The sequence below is a fragment of the Podarcis cretensis genome, assembly GCF_951804945.1.
Source record: "Podarcis cretensis genome assembly, chromosome: 2".
Classification (NCBI taxonomy): Eukaryota; Metazoa; Chordata; class Lepidosauria; order Squamata; family Lacertidae; genus Podarcis; species Podarcis cretensis.
Window position 1 is genome coordinate 56,123,410 of NC_137171.1, and position 27,957 is coordinate 56,151,366.

Below are 27,957 nucleotides of genomic sequence, written 5' to 3' on the forward strand. Positions count from 1 at the left end.
TGGAAGTTAATGGAGCGGCAGCCGCGTTCGTGTTCGGCTGAGCGGGGGCGGGGGGGGGAGAGGGAGGGATCGCCCTCCCGACCCCAGTGAGAACTTTTTGGCCGCTTTGGAACGTGGGTGGATTGCAAATGTGTTGGGCAAGACGCCCTTTCCCCCCGAAATCAGTTTAACTTGTAAATAACCTGTGTATCTTTTTGGGTGTGTAGTTTGACTCTGCTGCATCTTGGCAGCAGTGTGTGATTACAGCGCGACATGGAGATCCGGGTCTGTGACGTTGCGTTTCGCCAACAAAACAGTTGAATAGGCGAGAGAGTTTGCTGAAAGGTGCGATCGTGGCATCGTAAGCACGTTTAAGTGGTGCTTAAGTCATTCCTTTTGAATTCGGTACGGCTTACACCCTACTAGCAAGTGGGGTTAGCATTGCAGTCTACACTGTTATTAATCTCAGGGCGATACCACATACCCTCCCAACATTTCTCTGATGAAAATAGGGACATCCTATTCTCCATCAGGAAGCTTCTCGTGCGTTTGATCGCCTGCACACATAAGACGTCATATGCACATTGACATTGGTGGCTCTGCCTCACCTACCTCACAGGTTGTTGTAAAGAAAAAAATGTGCGAGGGAAGGGATCGTGTGCAACATCTTCACAGATGAATGGAATGAAATAAAACTTTTAGCTGTAAGCTGCCTTGAGTCCCTGACAGGGGAAGAGGTGAGATATAGTGTAATTATTATTAATATTAGTAATAATAGAAACTGAGACTGACCAGAAAGTAAATCCGATTGAACTTAGTGTGACTTAGTTCTAAGTAAAAATGCTTCAGAGTGCAGTGTAAGGTTGCCTGGTCTTGACCCAGTTACCTGTGAATAAGCACCATTGAAAACAGTGGCACTTATTTCTGAGTTTAGACAGTGTAAGACTCCATTTACAGTAAAGGAATAAACACTCCGTGTGTTTCCAGAGAAACGGCTGGCTGCTGAAGCATTGCAATTAAAGAATTTAAAGTGGATTGGTAACCTTTTCCTCAAAATTATAGGAAGGCTTTGTATGCCAGCTTCACAATTTATTTAATTTGGCACAGGGATTTTAATTTCAGGATAAACAGGACCTAGTTTTGCACCTACACACTTTTAATTGTTCTCCCGATATATGAAGGAGGAAAAAGGAAAACACCGACATTCTGGGATCACATCAGAAACAGAGACAGCTTCTATAATTCTGAGACAGTCCCTGGAAAGATATGCTGATATTATAGATCTATTGAAATGGTCCACTGATTTCAGTGGCTTCTGTCCATTAGCCTTACTCAGAGAATATTCAATGATATTAATGGACATGACTAACAGGTCTATTAATTTCAGTGGGAATAGTCTGCTTATCATGTAATAGGTGTACTCAGAGCATTAGGCATGTATCAACCTCAACGCACACACATCTTTAGAAGGCTAGTTAGTATAAAACATGGTGCAACATTCACACAGCTGTCCTGCTTCTCTCTGCAAAATGGGACATATAATATTGTCAGGTTATCTAGTGCAGGATACAACTGCATCGTAGTTTTCGTTGTTGTTCAAGATTAACATTTTTCTCCACAGATGATTATAAGGGTATCAAAACACCAGATGCATACAGTAGTTGTAATGAAATGAATACTACTGAAAAGGTGGAAATAATGGATCTGTGAAAGGATCTGTGAAAAGAGATGTAATTTCAGTTAGTACTATTTCTCCATAGCAGAAGCAGCTGACTGCAGGAAACTTTTGCCATTGGATTACTGTAAACCTCGTGACCTCAGGATTCTCACCACCAGAATTTTACTGGATCACGGAGAAAAATATTAACCCTGCACCTAAAAACATTTCTGAAATAAAGAGGAACCCCCCCTTTTTTTGCTCCTTTTGCCTTCTTAAACAACATGCTGAAAGCAGCATACTGTTCCTAAGCAAACCTTTACACCTTAAGATGCTTTATTCTATTGCTGCAACCTTGTATATCAGCTATTTCCCCATGACTTCCCATTCCTTTTACCAGCACCTTGTATGTTTATACTCCCACCTTTTTCTTCCCTTGCGTATGTTGTCTTTTCCCACATTAAATATTCCCCTTCATTCCAGTTTGGTTCTACCTCTCTCACCCTTTCCAAATTTCTGAAACACTTGGGAAGAACACACCCTATTTAGCTCTAATGTTACATACAAGCCCATACATAAATATGGTAAGATTAAATATTTGTATAGATGTACAGCAGTACTGATTTCATCGTTTCATGCACAGTGAAAAGCAAATGGTTTTTTTTTTTCAGATTTAAGGAAACTTGCACTATTCCCCGCCCGATGAAATAAAAGCTGACGAAACAATGGGGCATCATAGACCTAAATCTTTTATTTCAGTAGAAGGGTTGCCCAGTCAATTTTACAGGCAGCAGTTGATGAACAGGTAGAAAAAAACAGCAATAATATTCTGAGTTGCCATTTAGACTCAAGGTGATCTCTGGAGTCTTCTCTAAGCCCATAATCAATGATTTTTGTCTTAACTAAAAGTTGGATATTTCCAGAGGTAAAAAATGGACTTCTGCATGTTAAAGAACCACTGATACTAGCACACAATACTTTGCTGTAGCAGAGTACCAGTTTAGTCTAAACTAACGGAACCGATTGTTTGATCCATGTGTGATTTTAAGGTATGACTTAACTGATGAAAGAACGTTACTTTCTTAAAACAATCCACCTCAGTTGTGTGGTAGTGTTTTCTTGCTTTACAAGAAGCTATTTGCAAAAAGACTGGACTCAACTCATAGATTTCTTGAGATTAAAAGAGAGATTTGGCAATAGAGGGAGGCAAGCAGAAGCTGACATTTCTTCCCCTGCCTCCTGTTGCCAGTCCCTACAGCTTACCAAAATTATCTCCCCCTCCTAGAGGACCAAAGGACCCTGCACCTGCTCACTTTTCTGCAATACCCCCTACACCACTTATCAGGATTCTCCGAACTTCAGGAGAACAGAAAAGTGGGCTTCCGCTCACCCCCTTTTGTTGGCAGATTGCTGAATCCAACCTGTGTCTTTCACCAATAAATGGGTTTAAAAAAATCCAGTACAATCCAGTGCATTTATTTCTTGCAATGTGTATGGATGTATCCATTCCTATTTCAACACATACAAGTTTATATGACAATTATCAATACTAGAAGCAAAACAGCCAAAGTGTAGAGGAGCACATGAGAGAAACTGTCAGACTTCTTGTTTTGCCCAGAAGATAAAGCTAAGCACTTCCAAAATGAAGGAAGCAAATATCCTCTTCAAGGTTAACAATCAGAATTATCCAGAAGTGTGGACAGCAAGCAGTATCATCTTTCCCCCCGCATAAGCAACTACTTCAACTAGAGACAGAAATTTATACAGCATTTCATATAGCTGGGGCGACTTTACCATGAGTATACATTTTTGCATATCTAATAGCAGGTTTAGGTATATATTTGCTACTCTGCGTATCAGATAAACAATCCGATACAATGCCCAGGACAACAACAATGGAGTGCGGACATGAACTGGAAAAAACACTCCAGCCTTTTCAATTCTTTGAATTTAGCACAAACATGTAATCTGATCCATGGCGCCATATACCTCACATAACTTATCAATGGCACAATGTGAAATGAATTATACTTCCAGCTAGGAAACATGCCATTATTGCCTCTGTAATTGTAGACAGATCACAAACTTGTATTTTGCTATATTACTCTTGTGCAATAAAACCAGAACTGCAAACACTCCTGGAACTTGTCTATCAATACTTATAAATGCAGCTGCTGCAATTCACAATAGAAACCTAGTGGCAGATTAGAACAAAATTATCTTCCTGTTATCCTCACGCTTTTAAAATGATCACCTGTGACTGTTTTTGCAAATCTAAGTGGTTACTGGTGGGCTTTTAAAGACATGGCAAAAGAAAGAACCTATCTGACCGAATAATTAAACTACTCAAGAGTCAAGATGCTTTATACTGACCAATCTGATCTAAAAAGAGTTAGTGTGAGAAGCTGCAGCTCTCAATTGGCTCCCCGTTTATACTCAGAACATAATAAAGTTGACAAACTTAAAGCTTTATTGTAGTTTCTAATATAAACAAGGAACTGCGATTCAATCAATGTCCATTTCAGGAAGTTTCTTTTCTGTAGATGTTTGGGCTGTTGAATCAGTACTCTGTTCTGTAGTCTGAGACGCTCCGAAGCCATCCCCCTGGCCTTCTACTGGACCATTCTGTTCTGCTGGCTTTTGATCCTCTTTTGGAAGTTCCACCTTGGGTTTAGGTTTGTTGATTATAGGATTACACATACTGATCAGTTCCTAAAATGAAAGAACCAGAGCACATCACACCAGGAAATTAAGTAAAGTTATGTTAAGGTTGCTCTCCAAAATGTAGCAGTAGCAGGACCATGGCTGGCAGCTAGATACCAACATTAACTTCCCTAGCCTCTTTCTGCAGTACCTGGAGAAAAACAGCCTGAAGTGGCTGGAAGGTTTTGCCAGCAAACTGCCAGTGATACCCAACAACTTTCCACAGCAATACATCTTTTTTTGGGGGGGGGGGCAGGAAGGCAGGGAAGCCTAGTTTTTTGAGGTCACAATTGGCAGCTGGTCACCACCAGCTTTGGGTGCCTCCTTTGGGGTGGGAGAAGTGTGAGGGAGCCATGTGGGTGAGTGGTTTCTTTTACAGATTATTAATTGTATGTCTGCAGAGAAAGTTTTATTGTTTTTAGATCGTTATACTTTTTATTGCTTTTAGAGCTTGTGGTTTTGTGCTTTATTCCGTTTTTATCTTCTACAATGATGACTTCATGCTCTGAAGCAGTTTATGAATTTGTTAAATAATAACATAGTTGTGTGTCGGCTTGCTCCTAGGTGAGAAGCTGGAGCAGCTGTATGTTTGCAGTGGGCAGGATATGAATTAATACATTGTTCACCGCTTTGGAGGCCTTTGAGACAAAAAGTGGTCAATAAATAAACCATAACATCAGTGGCGTAGCATGGGGGGTGCAGGGGGGGCCGGCCGCACCGGGTGCAACATCTGGGGTTAGGGCAAATCCACGGGTTAGGGGGCGCAAATCCACGGGTTAGGGGGCGCAAATTACTTGCCTTGCCCCGGGTGCTGACAACCCACGCTACGCCACTGCATAACATAAGGTTAAGAAAACAGTTGGAAAATATATGTGAATGGACCAACTGAATCAGAATGTACAATAACTTATGCAATTCTCTCAGTTGTAGAAAATTCAAGAATATTAATATACTAATTAAAGGCACTGTGCAACACTAGTTTAACTCAATTTATGGGGAGTGACTGTAGCTCAGTGGTAAAGAACCTGCTTTGCATATCAAATGCTCCAGCTTCTCCAGGTAAAGTTGGGAAATACTGCTGTCCAAAATGCTTGAGAGAATCTGTGTACAGACAGTTCTGAGCTAAACGGGACCAATGATCTGATTTCATATAAGACGGCAGCTCCGTAGGTTCTTAACTTCATCATTCCCCTGCAGTTTCAAAATTATTACTTACTTTTGTTTTTGCTTCAATTTCCTTAGCTGTAATAACAGGGTCCAAAGACAGGCTTCGCTTGTTCTGAAGATTGAGTTTGTTGTTCATCCATTCCATTGCATCATTTGCACTCTTCTCCACTTTGGCCACTTCTGCAGGATCTAAGTGGTCGTACTGTTCATCCTAAAATTTTTAGTAGTGAAATGTGACTTTGTAGAGTAATGCTATTCTACACTTCCTCCTTTTGGTAAATCATAAAAAAAACTTTAGCCTCAGTCTGACGAAATAATCTGAATGAATGAAGCCTGGTGGTCTACTAAACAAATAAACTTAACAGAAGAGCACTATATCATGCTCTACTGATTAAAACATATCAAGTTAAGAGGGAGGATAAGCAGTAAAATCTGCTTGTTTGCTATGGGAAGAGACTACAATTTTCAAGCATAGCAACCATCACCTGAAAATTTATCCTGTAAGGCCCTGAAAAGGAAAAAGGATTTCTGCCTTAAAGTTTACTACTGAAAATATTTAAGACAATTTTGAAATACTAACTTGTCATATAAAAGATAAAGATACCTTTGCTTTAAAAGCAAGAACAGCTTTCATGTAGAGTTGGATTTGTTTTCCAAGTTCTTCAAAGGCTTTTGGTCTTTCTTCAGATTCTTGAAATCGTGCCTGAATAGGCTGTCCCACAGCCTGAATTGAAGAGAAGTTTACCAAGACAGTTATTGATCTGAACCACACTTGTAAGATGAGTTACACTTGGACTGAAGACAGACAAAGCATATTAATTTCAAAAGCAACTTATGTCTTGACTGCAGAGAACTGTAGTAGCAACCCAGAAAAAAAGCTCTAAATATAATATCTTCTAAGGAAAGCTGGTGATTCAAGATGCTTGTTGTGATTGCTTTACAAGTGCATAATTTACATGTTAAAGTTAACATTTATACAGTAAGCCTGCAACTTACCCAGGGGTTATGTTCTGCAGATTGTGCTTAAAGCCAAAATCGCATATAGACAAAACACACTGGGTTCAATTGTGGGTGGGATTGCTAATGTCATTTTCCCCAAAACTCCACTCACTGAATCTAACCTTGTGTCTTTCACCATGCACACAAAGCTAAATGCACACATGTTAAATGTGTGTAAGTTGCAGGTTTACTGTATCAGACCCCTCAAGTGTCCCGATTTATTTGGCACATGACGGATTGGCAGAAGCCGCCCTGGCTTCTGTTCCCAATCCCAAGATGGGTGCTTGGATCTGCGTCGTATCAAGAGATGCAGTGCAGGCTGGGTGTGGCCTGCCGGAAGGTCGGCCAGGCCTGCAGTGCTTCTGCCAACATGGCACAGGATGGGTGCTGCAGAGGATGGCGACTGGAGAAAGGTAGGTGGGGTGGGAGCAGGGGAGGAAGGGGTACCCTGAACTGCCCTCCTAAAATGCTGGGAGGGATGCTGTATACAATCTGGCCAACCTGGATAAGCCTGTATAATCCTAGCACAGCTAGTTCACTCTCCACCCCAGCTGCCAGAATGTTTTCCCACGGTAATTACAATGCACAAGCAACATTCATGTATTGCAGATAGACGCTTGTATGCCAGGTTTCAGCTAAGAAGAAGAGTTTGGATTTGATATCCCGCCTTTCACTCCCTTTAAGGAGTCTCAAAGCGGCTAACATTCTTCTTTCCCTTCCTCCCCCACAACAAACACTCTGTGAGGTGAGTGGCGCTGAGAGACTTCAAAGAAGTGTAACTGGCCCAAGGTCACCCAGCAGCTGCAAGTGGAGGAGCAGAGACGCGAACCCGGTTCCCCAGATTACGAGACTACCGCTCTTAACCACTACACCACACTGGCTCTCTAGGTTTGCAGGCGCTCTGCTTTTCTGGTGTTAAGTCAAGTTTGACAGTTTTTGAAGTCCCACTTACTTTCAATTCTGTCAATTTATCAATGTAAACCTGTTTTGACTGGTCTTCACCCTCTTCATATAGCCAGTTTTCTGTGTCTTCCAACTTGAGAGTGAAACTATTACGATCCTAGGGAAAAAATGTAAATAAAGCAAATTGTGGGTACTTTTTTTTTAACGAACAATGCATTTCAGCTTAACTAAAGTGACATGAATCTTCAGCTCACATGACATCCTGTATGTAGCAGGTAGGCATAACTTGGTGGAACCACCTCATAGGCCAAATTAGGACCTATGCTGGGGAAAACTAAGCCAATATGGCAGAGGTTGCCCATAAATGATTTAGAGAAAGTTCTCTGATTAGTGGACTATGTAAGCCACCAATGCTGATACTGCATGAACAGGTCAGATCCTAACTTTCATAGCACTTGTTTTTAGAAGCACTTACCTCTTCACTAACAAATTTCTCATACACGCCACAGAGTTTGTCTCTCATTTCATAAACATATTCCTCCACAGCATTCTTGGCATCATTCCGTTCCTTCTCCAGTTTATCTTGCATGATCATTTTGCCCTGTCAGAAACATATTTATTACATTTTCGTTTCAATTAAAATAAGGTTACTTTGTGCCTTTGTGATTTATTACATGATCCCCTCACCTCAGCATCAACCACCAGTAGTTTGTAAAAAACTTTTCTCCACTGCCATTAGTGCTTACCTCATTCTCAATAAATAAGTTCAACATATCCTTTCCTATCTGCCACACCAACTGATTCTCAATAGGAAGGTCAACGGTCGTAGTCTTTACTTTGGCTTTTTTAGCCTGAGGAGGTTGATCTGTTTTCTTCTCTTTTGATCCAGTTTGAGTTGTCTGCATTAAAACAGAATTCAAAACAGAAAAAGAAACTGTGAGAAATCAATTGTGGCTTCTAGACATTTGTTTCAAGTTCTATTTATTGAAGCTTTTCTATGTTGGGCACCAGCATTCTCACTAAGAACTCAACACTAAAACAAATCATTGTTAATCAAGTCCCACTGGCTACCTGTGTCCTGTCAAGTATTTTTATAATTGAAGTAATATGTAAAGAGAGAAAAATGCCTGTTTAGTCTAGCATATGTTCTAACTTTCTCACAAAGATAGGGAGGCTATTGGTCAACACATTTTAGTTTAACACACAGTTTTTACCTCCATTTCTTCAGCCTCAGTCTTGTTTTCAGCTTGTGCTTGTTGCTGGTGTTCCTCAGTCTTCTGTTGCTCCTTCTGTTGTTCTTCCTGGTCTACTTGCATCTTCTGAAATTAGTGAATAAAGCTTTGAATATAGATCAAGGAAACAGATCTTACTAAATTTGACTGACAGAAAGTCAATTGAATTTCTTCCATGTCCTTGTAGTGCATTTCTTTCTACACTTCCACTACTAAAGGAAGACAGGAAAGCTCTCAATTTCAGAGCAAAGTGAGGAACTCACTTCTCATACTGCAAAGGCTCTCTCACTTGTCAAAGTCCTCTCTCAGCAAATTCTCTAAGCGCTTTAAAGTTCAGAGGCAGCACATACCCCTAACAGTAATGTTCAGCAAGAGCACAATATGTTTGAGAATAACATATGTTCTTCTGGCTTTTAAAGAGTTTTGGAGCTGGAGGAAGGGAGACATGCCAAAGAGGAGGCTGTGACTATAGAAATCCAGATTGCTGCTTAGCTTAAAAGGTTCAAAAGCCTATTTTCTATTTACAAGTAACTTGAGGGGTTTTTTTATTAAAAAAAAATGTACACCAGGGATGGGGATAACATGGGCCTTAACTGGACTCCAATTCCCATCAGCACCAATGGTTAGAGATGATTAGAGCTGCACTCCAGCAACATCTGGAGGGCCACAGGTTCCTCATCCCTGTGGGTACATTCTAGTTGCCTATATATTTACCTAAATGTATTTATGTTGTTGGGACAGCTGCATTAAAGAATTTTTTTGCATGGTCTATTTCACTCAACATGTGAAGATGCAGTCAAAGTTAATTGTCAGCAACTTCAGCGTTCCTTGTTAAAGGAATGTTTCAAATCCTGTGTTTGCAAAGTTCATTATTCTGGACAACCAGTATCAGTGGTAAGATACAGTGGTATCTCCAGTTGCGGACAGGATCCGTTCTGGAGCTCTGGTTGGATCCTGAGGTTTCCGCAACTGGAGGGACTGCTTCTGCGCATGCGCCAAAAACCCGGGTTTGCTGCTTACGTATCCCAAAGTTTATGTAAGCAGAGGGATACGTAAGCAGAGGTACGACTGTACTGCTAAAAGCTAGGCTAACAAGGGCATATGACAATGAAGAGAAGTTACCTCTTCCTCTTTTGCATGCTGATCTGTTTCCATAGGCTCTTCGCTTTCTTCAGATTTATGAACTTCTACAAGTGATGCACTTGAAACACTGAAAATGCCATGGATGTTTACTCGGACTTTAACTTTAACTTTTGAACTGGTTCCATCCTTCTGGGGAATTACCTTCTGAACTAAAAATTGAGCTAAACAGGAAAATAAGACAGTAACTTTATTATAAGTAAATTCAGTAATTTTAAGGTGGTTCTTAGCAGCAAGCATTTGGTTCTATTATAATAGTAGCAAAACATTTTGTGATTTGAGTGAGAAGCTTGGCATGTACTCAACACCTACCCATCTCCAACAGAGTACAAAACTGGTTCCAAAACTCATCTTTACATAGCTTTTGCCTTTCCATTTAGTAGGCATCTTTACACCAAATTAATATTTACATTAGTTCCCCGTTTTTACACATTCAAATCCTAAGCACAATGAAAGCTGCAGTAATACTAAAAGAATCTCACCAACAGAACTAGAGGGAAACTGGCAATTACGTTCTCACTCCAGTAATATTACAAAGTCAACATTACTTTCTTATGCATACATACCTATGGCAGGATTTGGGTAAGGCAATTCCTTAGGACAACTATAGTAAGCTTCCAGCGTGAAAGGTTCTTTTCTGTAGAATGTCAAGACCTTGGAAAATGGTGCAGCATGATTCTTTGGGAAGACTTCACAATCACTATAGGAAGGGAGGTTATTTTGAGTGTACATCTTTATATAATCTATTTAAGAACATGCTACCCTGCCATTTCAGACAGGAGCAGCTATGTTTAGTGGACCCAGAAAACGTATGTGCTATATCCTACAACAATCACAGCAATTTATAATAAATTTATTGCATGTTTCATTATAAGCCAAACAACTGAGATTGAAGTTTTTGTATTCAAATATTCCATATGCACATCTACATAAAATAGTATAAAATTAGGTATGACTCAGTGGTAGCTAGTCCTTCAGAAGCACTTTAAAGTGTTAAATATTTACCTTAATCCTTCTTCTGCTGGGGAATTCCATTTCAAAGAAATAGGATATGGCACTAAATCTGTGATAGAAAACTCTCTCACTTTAAAAGCTGGGGATAGAATAGCACACTGAAAAGGGGAAAAAACATTAAAATAAGTTGGGCAATATTAAAGTACAGGTCAGCTGTAATATAAAAGCACTGATGGTTTCTTAACCGCCCCCCCCCATATAATTTGATTTGACAATGTCTATCTGCTATTGTGGTTCAGTAGACCTCTTTAAGCTAGGATTTCAAAATAACTTTCAAGTAGATTCTATTTGTATTGCATTCCCAAAAACTTAGTCTAACTATTAAGATACATTGGATTTTTAGAAAAACCAAAAAAGTTGCCTGATTTCAGCTGCAAAAAAAAAGCATGTAGAGTGTCCTGAGCAGCACATCCTTTAAAAACAAACCACACACACAACACACTTGATGAGGTAGGAAATAAATGTATTGCCTTTCAATTAAATGTGTAATATTTTTTCCAACATTATTATTATTACTATTATTTATATGCTGCCCTATACCCAGAGGTCTCAACATTCAAGAAACTAGGATAAAGGTCTACAATATTCCAACAGTGGCTCTTACCTGCAGGGCAGCGCCTCGGGTGACAGCTTCATCAGCATTCAGAGTTGTACTGACCTCTTTACCAAAAAATTTACTGACACGCTCTTTTATAGCAGGTATTCTTGTAGACCCTCCTACTATTTCTACTGCATAGATATCCTCCTTCTTTAACTCTGTAAAGAGAAAAGACACTTGAGACATTCAAAGTCTGAACTTATTTGAGCTGGAAGAATCTGACCAGATGAAATGTGAGTTACAAGTGCATTTTGAAATTGCAGCTATACTTGGTACACACAAATCAAGTTAACTTTACTGTCTCTCCAAAGAAAATAGGTTCCCTAGTGGAAGATGAACACCTCTGAAACATCCCAGCTGGATCCACTCATTAGCACCAAGAAAGTCTCTGTTCATTTACTGTAAACTGGACAGCAGTTGCCAATGAAAGTGGACTTCATGGCTAATTAAAGCATCTTCATGGCTAAGATAGTTATTGTTCCAACAGTTCAGAGGAAGAACAATTCGTCTATATTAAGTTTAACTCTTGTTCTAACCTAAAATAATCTTATAAACAAAAAAAATACTTAATATATGTATTATTAGTTTTCTATTATTAGTTTTCTACAAAGCCAGCCTAGTAAAAAAGCTAACAAGACACCTAAAACAAAGATTACTGCTTTTATTATAGAATACTCAATGTACCAATCCTCCATATATTATACTACTCTGTGTAATCTTTTCCTGTTTATTTTAATCTTTGAGCTAAAGTGGCACTTACTAGCTTGCTCCAAAACACTGCGAAGTGGTGGTTCAACTCTAGCCAAGAGGTCATCACACATCTCTAAGAATTTGCTCCTGTGGATGAGTTAAAATATGAAAATATACTTTAAAACAAAGCAGAAAATAAAACAGAGTTGTTTCCTGCAGCCTCTTAAGTCCTGCCTCTCCAAAATTTACGAAGTTGCACTTTCAAGGGGTACAGACACCACGTGTATTTAGAAGTAGCAGCAATGTTAAGAATTTTACAGTTATTGGGGATTGATTACCGTACTGGCCCAAATATGAGCCGCACCTGAATATAAGCCACACCTTTAAAATTGGAGGGGAGAAAAGAAAAAGAAAAAAATATATATAAAAACCAAATATCCCTTCCTCGCTGCTCCTGGCTGCATGGGGGGAAGAGTCACGCTCCTGGTTGCATACTGCAAGGTTGCAAATATAAGCTGCACTTTAACTTCTCATGGTCGGAATTTGGGGGGAAAGTGTGGCTTATATTTGAGACAGTATGGTATGTCATATTCAAGTACACCCACTTACTGAAATCAATTATCTTAAGTTATTTAAATCTACTGATTCCAATAACGCTTTTTTCTTACTATTACCAGCATTGGATATTATCCTGTATTTATTTTTATTGTACAGGATTCTACTAAATTGTAACACTACAAATATATAATTCACATTATATATATATATACACACACACACCATAAATCAATTTATACTAATTAATCATTTAGCTCCAAACTAACTCTTCTGCTTAAGTTTATCACCTAAATAATGGAAGAAAATTGTCAAAAGGTCCAAGTGTATATCAAGGGTCATGTGTGAGATTCATCAGTTCCTTCCCCCAAAAGTGTCTATCACTGGCTATAACCACGAAATGTGGTTCATATCTCCCTTTGGTGATCGACACCTTTAACATTTATCCTCACACCCAGCATATACTTTACAGAAATTTTTGTGGTGTTAAGCTCATTTTACGCAGATTTTCTTTCATAGTTGCACTTGTTAGTGAATTATAAATTTTGTTATTCTTGGAAAAAAATGCTATCTAAGTCTGCATTCAGCAACCGCCTCCTCTTTTGAGATTATTACTATTAATATTATTATTATTTTGAGTTCTAGTAAAGGGTTAGAGAGCTGCATCCAACATATTTGACCATGATGAAAACAGGTTGTGGCAAACATTCCTCTTTCTATTATCTTAAATCTATAATATGGAATGAGTTTCTATTGTTTTAGGTAATCTAAGCACTGAATTAGTGATATCCCCAAGTACATTGTTGGGATGGGGGGGGGTCACATCTTGCTATATGTAAATAAATAAATACTAATACTAATAATTTATTTATACCCTGCCCATCTGGCTAGTAGCAATTTTATTGGTTTAGCTATGAAAGACATTCAGAGACATTCAGAATTCATATGATTAAAAAATGAATACACTGAATTAAAATAGGTTACCTGTTCATAGTTCCAGAGACATCAATATCATTCATGAAGCATTCTATGTTCAGTGGTAGATCAGAAGCATTTGCACTCATCAACTTCTTCAGTTTCTCACATTCCTGAGATAATCTCAACAGTGGACGAATTTTGGACTTTATGTCTAGTTTATATTTCTTCCCAAATTCTTCACAAAAATAATTTACTAATACTTCATCAAATTTCCTGCCACCAAGTACTGTGTCAAATGCTGTTGCAAGAACCTTTACAAGAGAAGGCATAAAGTATCTCAGTTAAATAAGATTACTTTTCAATTTTATTTTATTTTTATTTTTTTAATTTTATTGTTAAAATAGTTCATCATTAATCCACATATATTACAGATATACAAGCATACAAACATACATTTCATACAATCATTAAAAGTGTTCAAACATACTTACACTCAATCCCACAAATAATTCATTTTCCCATCACCATCCACCACCCCTCACCCCACCTTTGTGTTAGACTTCCAATCTACTCAATTGCAATTTCTTTCCACTTCTATTACTTTCTTTCACACACCTTTAGCCTAATTTCATATTTCTTTTTCTATTACACATTGTTATCCATCTTATTCAGTATTTCAGTGTTTGAAACAGAACTTGTTTATTCTAATAGGAGTTCTGATTTTTCGATATGGTTTTGCAAGTATCTTTTAAACACCTTCCAATCCCTATCTATCTTCTCTTTTGAGATCCTTCCAATTTCTCCCATTGTTTTGGATATATTGTAGTACTCCAATAATTTAGCAAGCCACTCTATTTTTGTCAGTACAATACCACTTTTCCAGTTTTTCGCAATCAATAGCCTTGCGGCTACTGTTGCGTATGAATATAAGGTCTTGTCTTCTTCCTTTAGGCTTCCTGGTCTATTCCCAATAGAAAACCTTTTCAATATTCTAAATCACTAATGATTTGATTAGCTCAAACTGGCATTTCACTCAAATCAGTGCCTGGTTTACAAACTATCACATTGTTATTATTTATTGTAACACAGAACGTTTACAGAGTTATACAACATCCCTACTATCTACAGACCACTAACACGACGCTCAGGTGTGAGAGAAAATTACCAGCATGTGGAAAGCTTTACACCAGCCTATCCACTTCCATGCCGTCTGTGTCAGCATGCAACCTGGCCAACCACAAAGTCATATTCAGCCAAGTCAACCCACTCACACAAGGACTTTCAATTGCACAATGGAATTTCCCCTCCCTCTCCTCCCCACCAAATCTGCTTCAGTTAGTTGGGGGAACCCCCAGAACAGATTTTGAGGGAAGAGAAGAGATGGAGAAGTTTCATTGTGCAAGTGGAAGTCCTTGTTCAAGAGTGATGGCTTCACTGCATACAACTCCAAGTTGCCATTCATACATTTAATGTGGCAACCATTATTTCATAGAACCTCTTCAGGGAAGGCATCCAAGTTTCACCCAGACTCAGAGACCTTTCAAAACCAACATTCTTCGAAATGATAGCTAAACTAAATGTGTGAGTCACTGAAGGCACAGAAGTTAGGCATCCAATCAGCTGTTATTTTTTATGGGTGAACCCCTGAAGGAATATATAGCCTTCTATATATGAACCACTACTGAGTTCTGACAAGGTTTGAGTACTGACAAGGCAATGAAGCAGGAGTACTTTATGACTGCCTGTGCGAACAGTGCATTTCTGACACTGGAGTCAATCCAGACATCTTTACAAGAAAGATGAGATACCATAAGAGGCGCAGTGAAAAAACTGGACTGACTTCATCTGTGGGGAATGCATTATCTACCAAAAAAACCCCACAAAAAAACTTAACACCTTTCATGAGTTTTCTTTTAAGCAGAATACATGCCACTGCTGGAGACCATATGTTTCTGAATACCAGTTGTTGGGAACTGCAGGAGGGGAAAGTGCTGTTGTGCTTCCCATAGGTATCTGCTTGTCCACTATGAGAAAAAGATACTGGACTAGATGGAATACTGGCCTGATCCATCACACTTTTGTATTCTTTTGCAGAAGTGATGACAGAGCAGCAACTACTAGAACATTACATGTATTTAATGACCCAGTTTGTTATCTTGACATAGCAATGCTTCTTGACTCTAACATTTTGTATACGAGAAAATCAATATATTCCATTATTAAAATAAGTGCATAGCTTTACTTACCTTTAATTTTCCCTTGTTGAATGCACATACTGAAACTTGATATGCCGAATGGCCTATGTCAACAAACACGACGTTTCTTGGCTTCTCTTCTAATGAAGGCAGATCTTGTTTATAGATCCCATATGCCAGAGCAACTAGGGAGAATTCAGTTCACTATGAGTGAAATACATTTCAATTCCTAGCTAGATACATTATTTTTAAACAAAATGATTTTTCCCAGTTATGTAGCTGCAACAATTAAATAAAACTTTATATGGCTGCAAATTATTAGAAAGCTAAGCTATCAAAGCACAAATGCTATACTGTATAACAGAGGTGGAGAACCCGTGGCCCTCCAAATACTGTTGTACTATAACTCCCATAAACCCCAGCAAGTATGGTCAATGGTCATGGATGATGGGGAGTTGTAGTCCAGAAACATCTGGAGGGAAACAGGTTCCCCATCCTTACCCTATAAACTCATTAGATGCTTCCATAAAGATTTCCTTGGGATTCTGGATGCTTCTTTATTTTTACCAAACAAGTCTTAATATTAATTGCTTTGCAAAGTTCCAAATAAAACTACAAAACAGAAGCATTTGTTTTCCTCAAACCTTTTAATCTAGGCATGTCTTACATGTTTCTGGGGCATCCAGAGAACAAGTTCACATACGAATGCTCACCTTGCATTGACTGTCATCAAGTGATGACCATGTATGAATAAGCTATCAAAGCTTTATTACCAGACAGAACTTTCATTTCACCCAGTGCCAACTCAAAGCCTTTCTACAGAAATAGCCATAAAAAGTCGAGTAAGCAAGTGATGTTCATTCATGTGTGAGCCAGCCCCAAGTCAAAAATTAAAGTTTTCAGCCAGTGTCTGGAAATGATTTCACTCTTCAACACCAACAATAAAGCAAGTGAACCCTTCAAACCTAATACAAAAGAACCTGAATGATTTAAGCTTTATGGGAACAGCCATCACTCTGTATTTATGACAATTAAGTAGTCACCTGCTGTAGTTTCATTAATTAATCGCAAGCAGTTGAGTCCAGCAATTTGTGTAGCATCCATCACAGATCTCCGCTCTGCATCTGTATAGAAACAAGGAACCTGAAAGAGAGACAAAAGCATATTTTTACAGCAACTAATTTTCCAAAACAAAGTCTAACAAAAAGTTTTTCAAATTCTGGGATACATATTTTTTAACTAAACTGCAGTTTACAGTAACAGCAACACATTATAATGTGTTTGTGGGCGGGGGTTATTGGTTTGTTTGTTTTATTCTGTATTTTCTGTTCTCTGTATTTTTATGTTATGAACTGTCCTGTGATCTTCAGATGAAGGACAGTATACAAAATTAATAAATAATAATAATTTTTCATTAGTAAAACACTAGTCATCTCTTACCCCAAACCAACTCTCTGTTTTACTACAGGGTGAAATCACACAGGCTGGTTTCCAGAATAATATTGGCGGAAGCTGCAATATTAAGCAGAGGTTCACAGAGTTTGGCTTCTTCACCCTGTAGTAAAAAAACTCCCTACACAGAGTTTGGCAGCTCTTGGAAGCCAAACATTTGGACAAGGACCCTCCTTCCATGTAAGCTTTGTACTTGACTACATGCTGCACTTCTGAAATTCCAAACTTAAACTTGGGGTATGTAAATACCATAGTATAACAGCCCCCTTCCAGCTCTAAGCTGGAAAATTAAAGGCTAGCTTTGGCTCTGCCCTTGCTGGGAGCTCCTAACACCAGAAAAGCAGAGCGCCTGCAAACCTAGAGAGCCAGTGTGGTGTAGTGGTTAAGAGCGGTAGTCTTGTAATCTGGGGAACCGGGTTCGCGTCTCCGCTCCTCCACATGCAGCTGCTGGGTGACCTTGTGCCAGTCACACTTCTTTGAAGTCTCTCAGCCCCACTCACCTCACAGAGTGTTTGTTGTGGGGGAGGAAGAGAAAGGAGAATGTTAGCTGCTTTGAGACTCCTTAAAGGGAGTGAAAGGCGGGATATCAAATCCAAACTCTTCTTCTTCTTCTACCTCCACATAGCTTTGAAAGGACAAAATGCATTTTTATTCCTTTGCCTTTCCCAGAAGCTCCAGTTGAAATTCAACTGCCCCTGCCATATCTGCAGACCAATTGTGAACTTGTAAATGACACCTCGCCTTCCCCTACTATTACTGTTACGTAATGAAGGTGAGTCATCTTGTCCAACACTGATGAGTCTCAGATGAACTCTTATTAATAATGTTAGAGGAGATGTGATAACTTAAACAATGGTTTGCTAGATCAAATATTTGCCTAATTGTACTCTTAAGTAGAATGAAGAAATCTGGTTGCAACTTAGAGAAAACTAAAGATTCCTAAAATAACAGGAATTAAAATCTAGTTAGGAGATTTTCATGTTAACCAAATTCAGAGGGACAAAGTGCCCATTCAATTTGATTGAAATTCCATTATACTCTTTCCATTTACAAAAGATCCATACAGAAACTAAGGCAAATATTGTCTACTTACAGATACAACACAGTCAACTACAGGTTTCTTAAGCGCGTTCTCTGCAGTTTCTTTTAGTTTAGTGAGCAGCATTCCTGTCATCTGCTCTATGGTGAAATTTCGTTCTTCTTCCATATACATAACCTTAGTGGAAATATAAAACAAAGCAAACACATTTTAATGTTGCAACATTCAAGAAAGCCCTAAGCTTTTCTAGTGTTGATCAGAATAACATCTAAAGGAAGTAAACCACATCCATATCTGTTTTTCGATATTTTCCAAAAGGATTCTACTGTTTTTACTTCTATCAAACATCACCGCGTGGAGGGGGCACTATAATGTGCATATCTGTATGAGTGTTTGAATGCACACATACATTCCAACTCACCTTGATGCCAGCTGAGTGTGAGGGAAGCTGGACAAGTTCATAAGCAAGCTTTGCTTTTTCATCTTGAACAAAGGGATCCGAAAATGCACGGCCATGAAATCTTTTAAAACCTTGTACTGTATTCTTTGCATTTGAAATTACCTTTTAAAAAAACAACCCAAAAAAGTTTAGTTTCATCTTGTAACATAGAAGATTTCTAATACTTCCTGATGAATCATACTTTATAGCTAATTTGTTCTTTCATGTTATATATAAAGCAACAAGTGAATTTCCGGGGGGGGGGGGGGTGAATATCACAAAAGCAATCAGAAGCCAGCAATAACCATTTGAAAATCTACTGGAAGTGGCATATTAAAGATACTACCATTACACATTCATAGCTGTCAACATTTCCCTTTTTTAAAGGGAAATTCCCTTATTCTGAATAGGATTCCTCGCAAGAAAAGAGAAAAGTTGACAGCTGTGCATATTCCTGATAATTCTATTAACATGCTCCTCATGAAATTTACATTTACAATTAGCTTTCTATCAGTAAAATAATGAGATTTATTCTATTTGAATTCTCTAGTACAGTTTGATCAAAGAACTGGGCACTATGCTCCAGCACTGGTGAGCACAGAGATCTCATTCTCCTGCTTTAGCTCAGAAAGCAGGCCAAATCATCTGCCAAAAGTTAGTAGCCACAACTAGTGTTTCTCAGTGGGGAAAGGGCTCAATAACTCCTTAATCTCCCAGAGCAACTCTGGCCCCTAGCACTGCCCTAACAAGAGCAGGCACATTCTTTAATTTATCTTGTATATCAGTCTTCACCAACCTGGTGTCCTCCAGGTATTTTAGGCTCCAACTTCCATCAGCCCCAGCCAGTTTATCATGACATGCAACACAGCTATACAGTACAGTACAGATTGCATACAGCATACACACACACATTAAAAAGTCAAATCAATACAGTCAGCAGAAAATATTTAATAAAACTGCATTATGAAATTCTGCTTTCAGTATTTTTGTGTGGGGGTTTTTTTTTTACTACTGTCCTAGTTATTATATTGGTGATTCTACTAATTATTTCCAAATACAAAAAAAAATCCTTACTTGGCTTTTAGCTGCAGCTCCAATTGAACGATTCTTGGGTCCAAAGGAGATACATGACCTAAAATGAGAAGAACATGTTCCGTTATAAAACACAGGATGAAATAAATCAATTTATCCTGATGTGAAAACATTAAAATCAAAGGGATCCATTTAGAAATATCTGCTTTAATACCAGATCTTTTGTGAGAGGTTTTCTATCAGCTAGGTAGAGTTAAAATTGCCACCAATAGATCACTTCTATGGAATACAGCTACTAATAATAATATTTTTATTATTTATACCCTACCCATCTGGCTGGGTTTCCTCAGCCACTCTGGCAGCTCACAGCATATTTCAAAACATACTACAACATCAAACAATAAAAACTTCCCGATACAGGGCTGCCTTCAGATGTCTTCTAAAAATCAGATAGTTATTTATTTCCTTGACATCTACTTGTTATGAATGCCTTTATTCTGAATTAAAATATTAACACAATCCACCCACAGCTTTCTTCTAAGCTGTTACTGTCTCCTTTTTCTCAGGGATGAACTTTTACTGCTAAAGCAAGCGTATTGTAAGGATTATTCATTGCATTATCAGTTTGGAACCTAAATTCCCCTTCTGTTTGCACAAGGGTGGATTCCCCCACACCATTCCCAAGGGTTACCAAAAAATCTATTCCTGAAGATTGGGGGAGCGCTGAAGTAACAGGGACAGAAAAGCCCCATCTGGTGAAGCCAAGATAATATCAACACTATTGGTTCCTGCGTAGAAAGATGTTGCTTCATTAGACTATTTCAAACATTGAAAACACAAGAATACTGAAAAATAACTTTGCAAAATAGCAAGACTGTGCTGCCTGTTGTTTATAAACTATCAAGTACACAGATTAATGGCCCTCTAAAATATATCAATCAGACTAAGGCAATAAACCCTGATTTTACACACACTGTTTGATACTGACACATTGCATTTTAATATAATACTATGTTCAATGCTACAGAATAGTAAATCCACTCACCCCCCTTAAACTAGATATAGCTTTATTATGATACAAATATTCAAAATAAAGGAAATTTATTTTTATCGTTCAATTGAGCGATTCCCAGGGTACAACACTTTTCACAGGTAAACATTTAGGCCACTATCTGCACATTCTTGAACAATAATACCATACTTATTTATATTGTTTTTTATGCTATTTTAGTGATTGGCTCTTAAAGTCAAAATCAAGTTAGTAGTTAGGTCCACTGAATTGGGGATTCATTTCAAAGGGAAATGAATATCAAGCCATTACAAGGACACGTACAGTAATTATACAGGTAATACAAAGCAGAATATGGCTATGGCAGTGGATGTGACAGGCAAGGATATGTTAACAGGACTGAGATTCTGTTAAGGATACGACCTATGTTGCTGCATAACAGTCTCCCTGACCAAGCCTTGGGGGCTTTTGGCCTTGGGGGACTTCAACATACATGCCAAGGCCACTATATCTGGAGTGGCTTGGGATTTCATGGGCCTGTCCCAATTTATATCTGGCTTAATGCAGACAGCAGGACAGGACAGGACACACAAATCCAGTGTTCTGTACTAGATCAGTAGGAGGTGGGCTGTGGGTGGAAGAGCTGACAATAACTCAGTTGTCATGGATAAATCTGATGAGATTTGATTTTATGTCACCTTTGAACTAACCTATGCACAACTTCTTCCAAACTGGCAGGGTGTTTTGTCCTCAATTTTAAAGACAACCATGCAACTTATTGCTATGAATACACCTCACTTGCCAGAACTGCCCCCGTGTTCCAAGCAAACAAAGCACTTTTTATTTATAACTTGCATGACTCAATAATTGTTGGAAAAAACCTTTAGATGTAAAACAGAAGGTCTGTTCTGTATACATGCATTTTGAGCCCATGCAATTTTTTTCCTGGTATTCATGACATTACTTTAGTTAATATGTTTCTAACCATTTTTACTTCATAACTACATATTTACTAACATATTCAAAATACTTTTCCTGTACATGTCAAGTTTTACAAACTAATGCTAGTATTTACAAAAGAAATGAGTTCCTCTACCAACCAGTTTCTCAGGGTAAACCTACAATGTCAGACTAACAGCAAAGGCCATGATGACATTAAACATGCACCAGTCTTGCATCTGGACAGGGTGAGCAAAGGTTTCTTCTAGACAAATACAGACGACACCCCACTTAGTGGAGGTTATATTCCAGGCCCCCAAACGCATAAGTGAAATTGTATGGGGAGCACCTTCTAAAAACCCTATCTGTCTCTCTTCAATCCATACCAAAAATACTGTATCCAAAAATATCGACAACTGGAATTGAAGCTCTGGGGCCAGCGGGAGGCCATGCTGCTGCACTACCCCACACATCAGCTGTTAGGAAGGGAGGCTGGGCAGTGTAAACAAAGCCCCACTGTGCCTCCTTTTGGGGGCTTCCTCTGTCCTCACTGATGTCCTCTTTGGGCTCCGGGAAGGGTTCTCCTCATGCACCATAAGAACTCTCCAGCTCTCTTCCACCATTTTAAGGTTTGAATCAAATCATTTAATTATTTCCTGGCACTGCGCATATAGGCGGTCTTGCACAAATCAATTATGCTAAAGTGGGGGGGGGGGGAGCCTGTAGTACATTAGCCTTGTAAATAAGCCCATTAAAAACAGCATTTTTTACTAGCTTACTAAGGGTCTAGTAACACACAACGACAGCCCTAATCGCAGAGACCACCGTGCAAACTGTGATCAGAGGGTTTGATGTAGACACAATGAGACACATCCAAACCCCTTTAAGTAGTGTTCTGAGACGGATACAGTATCTCACAAAAGGAGATCCTAGAATAAAATTGTGCCTAAACACAAATTAGCTCTTGAAAATAGCGCCATAGCACCATCATTTTGGTAACAGCAATTCCAGGCAGACAGCAATCTCCACCTTGGTAGCAAACTCAAATAAACTATGCAACATTAGCAGTGCCTCAAGTGCACTATAAAAGGCAATAAAAACAGAAACCATAAAAAAGCATTGACATCACCCAGAAACTAAGGTAACACTATATTGCTCTCAACTGTTCATAAATCACAACATATCAGATGTTAACTTTTCTTCCCTACTTTAAGAATAGTTTGTTTCAAGCAAATTGCATGTGGATTGTCTTTCTCCTTGTTTTGCTTGAAATTTAGGCCATTCCTCACCACAATTTAAGTGTTAGGAATTCAAAAGATTACCAGAAAGTGAAAATTTAATTGCAAAAACCAGTTTTAGAAAGGCTTAATAGCAACTTACTTGTATTTATTTTGTATGCCACCCTCAGAATACATATCAGACACTGAATGATAGGATACAAGTCTCAGAAATAAGTAAATGAATACAAGACTTTTAAAGTTCTTAGGTTCCTTGATACATCATTTCCATTACAATGAGACCAACAAACTGAAGCTCAATCCCAGTAAGACTGAGGCACTGTTAGCAGGTGGTTTCCTAGACCGGATGGATTTGAGGTCACCTGCTCTTGATGGGGTTATGCCCCCTCTGAAGGAGTGGGTACGTAGCTTGGGGTACTCCTGGATCCTTTGCTGTCACTTGAGGCTCAGGTGCAGCGTTAAAAACTCACCAAATAGCTCCTTAAACCAAGTTACAGTTGCCAAAATGGAATGTCTAGTTGCCATCTGGGGGCATTTTCAAATGATGGACTGACTGATTGATTATCAGTTAAACATCTGGCTAGCTGAGATGACAACCTTGAGCTAGGTTAAGAACTTTGAAAACTTGAAGAAAAGTCACTTTATCCAGGGACAGTCCACATAAATATTGGCTTATTCCTACCTCTTTTTCTCAATGATGATACTGACCATTTATAACATATGAATGTTCTTCACAACTGTGAGCAGGGTAGTGGGCTGGGGTAAGTGAAGACAAGCTACAAAAATTACTGTAACTATAATGTTGTTCACTACTCCCTCTCAGGCTGCACAGAAAAAGCATTTTGGTTCCTGAAATTTATTATGATTGTGCAGATTACTATAACTGATAGAATTCTACAGGATGTGGTATTAGTGTGTGAAAACTATCAAGTTCCAATGATCCCTAGGAATGCACCTCCAGATGGTGGAGATGTCAGGTCATGTGCCACCATAGCACCCAGGCATCTTCACTTGGTAGCAAGTGGCCAATAGCTACCTGGCTAACACACGTAGTGACTCAGAACATAATCCCCGCACCAACAGGGAGTTGCCTGTATACCTGTTCCTGGTTCACTAAGTACTGTAGTTAAGACAATCTATTTGACATTCTGAAAGTTTAGCTTCCATGTACAACTGGCCTCCCATGGGATAAAAAACCAATTTTTAGCAAGTTCTAAAACGTTGGTACCAAGAGCTGATGTGAGCCACGGTCACAATTTCAAAATTCACCTCAGTTGCAGGCTTACTATGTAGGCAAGTTAATTCTCACTAACTTACTCACAACTAATATCTGCAATATAGGGTTAATACTGACCTATTTAAAAACATAAAATACATAAAAACAAAACAAACCAGCAACCAGTGTTAGAAACTGAGATATGAAAGCTAAATGGCACCTTAACCTAGGTTATGGGTGCCACAACAGAATGTCTAGGGGCACTTTTTATATAACAAGACTACAAAGCTGATAATGAATGAACTGCAGCTAAAATCTTATCTTCATTTTTCACATGGTCTAGTCCTCATCTGAAGACTGCAAAAACCAAAACCATACTTCCCCTGCCTGCCCCCCTAATATTCTTATGAGGTTCCCTTCTCCAGTCCTCAGAGAGTAGCTGGAAGTGGGGAGGCAGAAAAAGGTCCTTCTTTTGTTCCAGCAGTGGCAATTTTAATCTGAAATCTTAGGCTCAGTACTGCACCCAGAGCTCAGAAACTTCTCACATTAATGAAATTCCGTCACAAAATGCACCTAGAACAATGGGCGTTTCCAATGCTGCCAGCAACACCTTCCAAGGATATAGGATGTCAGCAAAAGGCCTGGTTGAAGAAGAATGTTCTTGCTTGGAACCTAAAGCTGTATAATGAAGGCACCAGAAGAACTTCCCCCGGCAGAGCATTCCTCAAAAGGGGAGCCACTGTACTCATGTTATCACCCAATGGACTTCTCATGGGGGAGGCAAATGAACAACGCCTCCGATGATGACCCCTGGATCCATACCCATTCATATGGGGAGAGGCAGTCTTTGAGGTATTGTTGTCCTGAGCCATTTATGGTTCTATAGGTCAAAACCAGCATTTTGAATTGGGCCCAGAAACTCACTGGCAGCCAGTAAAGTCGGGGCATGATTGGTGTAATATGCTCAAACTGTCTTGCCCCGGTGAACAACCTGGTTGCTGAATTCTGCATCAATTTATATCTTACCCTTCCTCCCAAAGGAACACAGGCATTTTTGACCATGGTTGGTGTTGAGATATTCAAAGCTCACCAGACAATAAAAAGAAAGGTAGCCATGTTGGTTGATTAAAATACCATAATGGGACACACCTTTATTGGGACCACTCTGAAAATCAAGCTTGCCACAACTATGTGACACTTTGGTGAGTTTTCAATAAAAAAGCACAATAAAAATGTCATACTGCTATTTAATTTAGAAGTTGGTGTGTGGTGCATAAGAAAACTATCCCAAAAATACAACAAGAGAAGGCGACCAAACAAGCAAACTCAGAATTCATACCAGCTGAGAACTGCTGGCTTCAGCAATATTTGCAATTTTATTTCCCAATAATGCATGTGTTTTGCTGCCTCACCTTTTTGGGGAGAGCTTTAGTTGTGGTTTTTAACACAAGCCTCTCAGCTCTTCACCCAAATACATAGGCAGAAATTTTGGCTTCTGCTGTCACAGCTGACACCAGAAGGACCCACAAGTCAGCACCATGCAGAGATATACATACCATTTGAGAAAGCGATCCTTATGGCGAGAATTTACAAACCTGAAAGCAGGTCAATTATCAACTCACAGATGGTTTCAGGTATTTAAAGCAGACACACAAGAATAGCAAAGGACAGTATGGGAGCGACACAGAACTATATTTCCGAAACAAACAACGAATGCCTCTTCTAGAATGACTCTTCGACATGGGCTGCATTTTGCAACCCCACGAACGAAGAGCACGAGATCCCGCCTCCTCCCGGTTGGCCCCCTCTGCGCAAAGCGGTAGCGCAGCTTCCCCCGGCTGGACGCCTCCAACCATTAATGCACCATCTTTCTCCCCGAGCGCACGCACGTGGGGAAGGAGAGGGGTGGGGAAAAGAAAGGTACTTCCTCCTCCTCCTCCTCCTCCTCCTCCTCCTCGGCGCAGGGGCTCGTCTTACTCTTACTCATAGGTTAAACCTTCAGCCTCCGCTTTCTTCCCTTTTTTCTTTGCGGGGGAAAAAAAAGGTGTCGCAAAGACTCTCCCACCTCAACAAAGGAGGGCGGGGAGGGGGATCTGGATGAGAGCCGGCCCTTTCCTCTAGGCCCCGCATACTTGGCTCCTTGGGATGATCCGGCGTGACAAGTTAGCCACAACTGCGCTGCTTCCCTCCCCGGAGCCTCACCCACGCCGCCGCCCCCCCCCCAGGAAGCCCTTCTCCCCATTCGTCGTCGTCCTTCCCCCCGACACTCGCCCGCCCGCCCGCCCTCCCCCCGTTACTCACGGGGTGCAGCGGTCGCTGTACTCGTTGGCGATGGTCTCGATGCCTCCCGCTCGGGCCACGGCCACATAGCAGCTCTGGAAGCCCACGTCGATGCCCACCACCGACATGCTGAGCCTGAGGGGGGCGAAGGCGACGAAAGGGGGCGAAGGCGGAGACGGAACAAGGCGGCCTGAGGGGCCCCCGAGGGAAGGGAGGAAGCTCGCCGCGAGGGCCGGCTAGGCAGGACAGGGGCAGGTCCCGTCTTCCTCCTCAGCCTCTCGGTTCGCTTCACAGAGCGGCCGCTCCGGCAGTTTTAAATGAGTGGCGGCGGCAGCGGCGCGCGCGGCTGTGGCTGCCTCCTCGCGAGGAGGGGGAAGGGAGGGCGGGCGCTACAAGAGGCAGCCGGGGAGAGAAAGAGAGAGAGAGATCTCGAAAGATCCTGTCCCGTTCAGAGGAAGGGGAGGCGGGAAAGCTTCTCGCGAGATTCCCATTTCTGCGGGTTCCCGCGGTGCGCGCGCAGTCCTGCTCTCACACGCAACGCACGCACGTACGTAGTCTATAAGCTCTGTGGCTCCGCCCCCCTAGCGGCTGCTGTGGGAGGGAGCCAGGGTAAGGCAGGCGGGAGGGGGTAGGACACTCCGAAAGCCCCCTCCCCCAAGCAGCTCTTGCGCACGCTCTGTTCGTCACTCGCTGCGCGGGGTGGGGCGCGCCCGGACCCCGTAGCTCGGCGGTGGGGGCTTGTGGTTTGTATGCAAAAGGTTCTTGCGTGCCGAGTTCGATCCCTGGTGTCGCCTCTGCCTGAAACCAGGGGAGTTCAGTGTAGACAGGACTGAACTAGATGGACCCAGTGGTCTATCGAACTAACTCAATATATCGCAGCTTCTCAGTCGGTATATTATTTTGTTTATGTAATTTGTTAGTCGTGTTATCTTGCCCAAGGCAACCCAAAGCAACTAACAACCAACCAGTCAATTGACTGGTAGCTGATTGGAGCATAGTTCACACCTTCCCCCGAACTCTCCAGCACCCAGACTCCGAATGTGCTCCCAGGCGGCGCCATCCCTTCAGCCTAAAACACTCACAGTTTGTTTACTGGAGGGGGCGGGAAGGGCAGGAGGAATTATCTGACTCAGGCCACACCCTTCACTGACCCTGCTTTGCACTCCCAGGTGTTTTGGGCCTGGCTGGAAAGTTTCTTGTTTGCTGGATGGAGGCTAGAAAGGGGGATGTATGGAAACTAGCCTATTCTATAACATTTCTTACTCCACCTACTTTTGGCCCTGGCCACGCCCACCACTGCCATTCCGAGCTCAGAAGATTGAACAGAAGGGAATGTGGTCCCAAAGCTGAAAAATGTTTTCCACTGCTAGCCTTTCCCCAACAAGTGTGCTGGAATGCCTTCATATCTGTCTCTGGGCTTCTCTTGCAGCAGTGCAGTTCTCCACAAGGATCTCCACAGTACATACACTTTCCAAAGTGCTCATTTCAAAACTGATGGGGGGGGTAGAATCTGGGCTAGGACTTGGCCTCAAAACTTATAAAATGCACACCAGAGTGAGTTTT

The 27,957-nt window shown here is 40.4% G+C and overlaps 1 protein-coding gene and 1 long non-coding RNA gene across 2 annotated transcripts; one reads left to right on the forward strand and one right to left on the reverse strand.

The window, feature by feature from the left end:
- Positions 1-597: 597 nt before the first annotated feature.
- LOC307211419 lies at positions 598-2,819 on the forward strand. Its single transcript, XR_013836439.1, has 2 exons — positions 598-716; positions 1,740-2,819. It is a non-coding gene; the product is annotated as an uncharacterized lncRNA (long non-coding RNA).
- On the reverse strand, positions 2,368-26,904 carry HSPA4 (heat shock protein family A (Hsp70) member 4). The gene is made up of 19 exons (XM_079967939.1): positions 26,416-26,904; positions 19,755-19,812; positions 18,663-18,803; positions 18,296-18,418; positions 16,794-16,893; positions 15,802-15,935; positions 13,622-13,866; positions 12,153-12,229; positions 11,399-11,550; positions 10,786-10,892; positions 10,347-10,480; positions 9,763-9,944; positions 8,623-8,727; positions 8,155-8,307; positions 7,884-8,009; positions 7,458-7,565; positions 6,111-6,230; positions 5,556-5,717; positions 2,368-4,348 (listed from the first exon to the last, which is right to left on the reverse strand). The coding sequence occupies exons 1-19, from the start codon at positions 26,520-26,522 to the stop codon at positions 4,142-4,144; spliced, it is 2,541 nt and encodes an 846-aa protein (XP_079824065.1). The 5' UTR covers positions 26,523-26,904; the 3' UTR covers positions 2,368-4,141.
- Positions 26,905-27,957: the final 1,053 nt, after the last annotated feature.

Excerpts from the sequence above, each read along its gene's own strand:
- HSPA4 (XM_079967939.1), bottom strand. The coding sequence starts at position 26,522 with ATGTCGGTGGTGGGCATCGACGTGGGCTTCCAGAGCTGCTATGTGGCC. Across the intron at positions 18,804-19,754 it reads GAGCTGCAGCTAAAAGCCAA|GTAATTTCAAATGCAAAGAA; the intron begins GTAAGGATTTTT and ends TTTTTTTAAAAG. Across the intron at positions 8,308-8,622 it reads CTGAGGCTGAAGAAATGGAG|ACAACTCAAACTGGATCAAA; the intron begins GTAAAAACTGTG and ends GTTTTAATGCAG.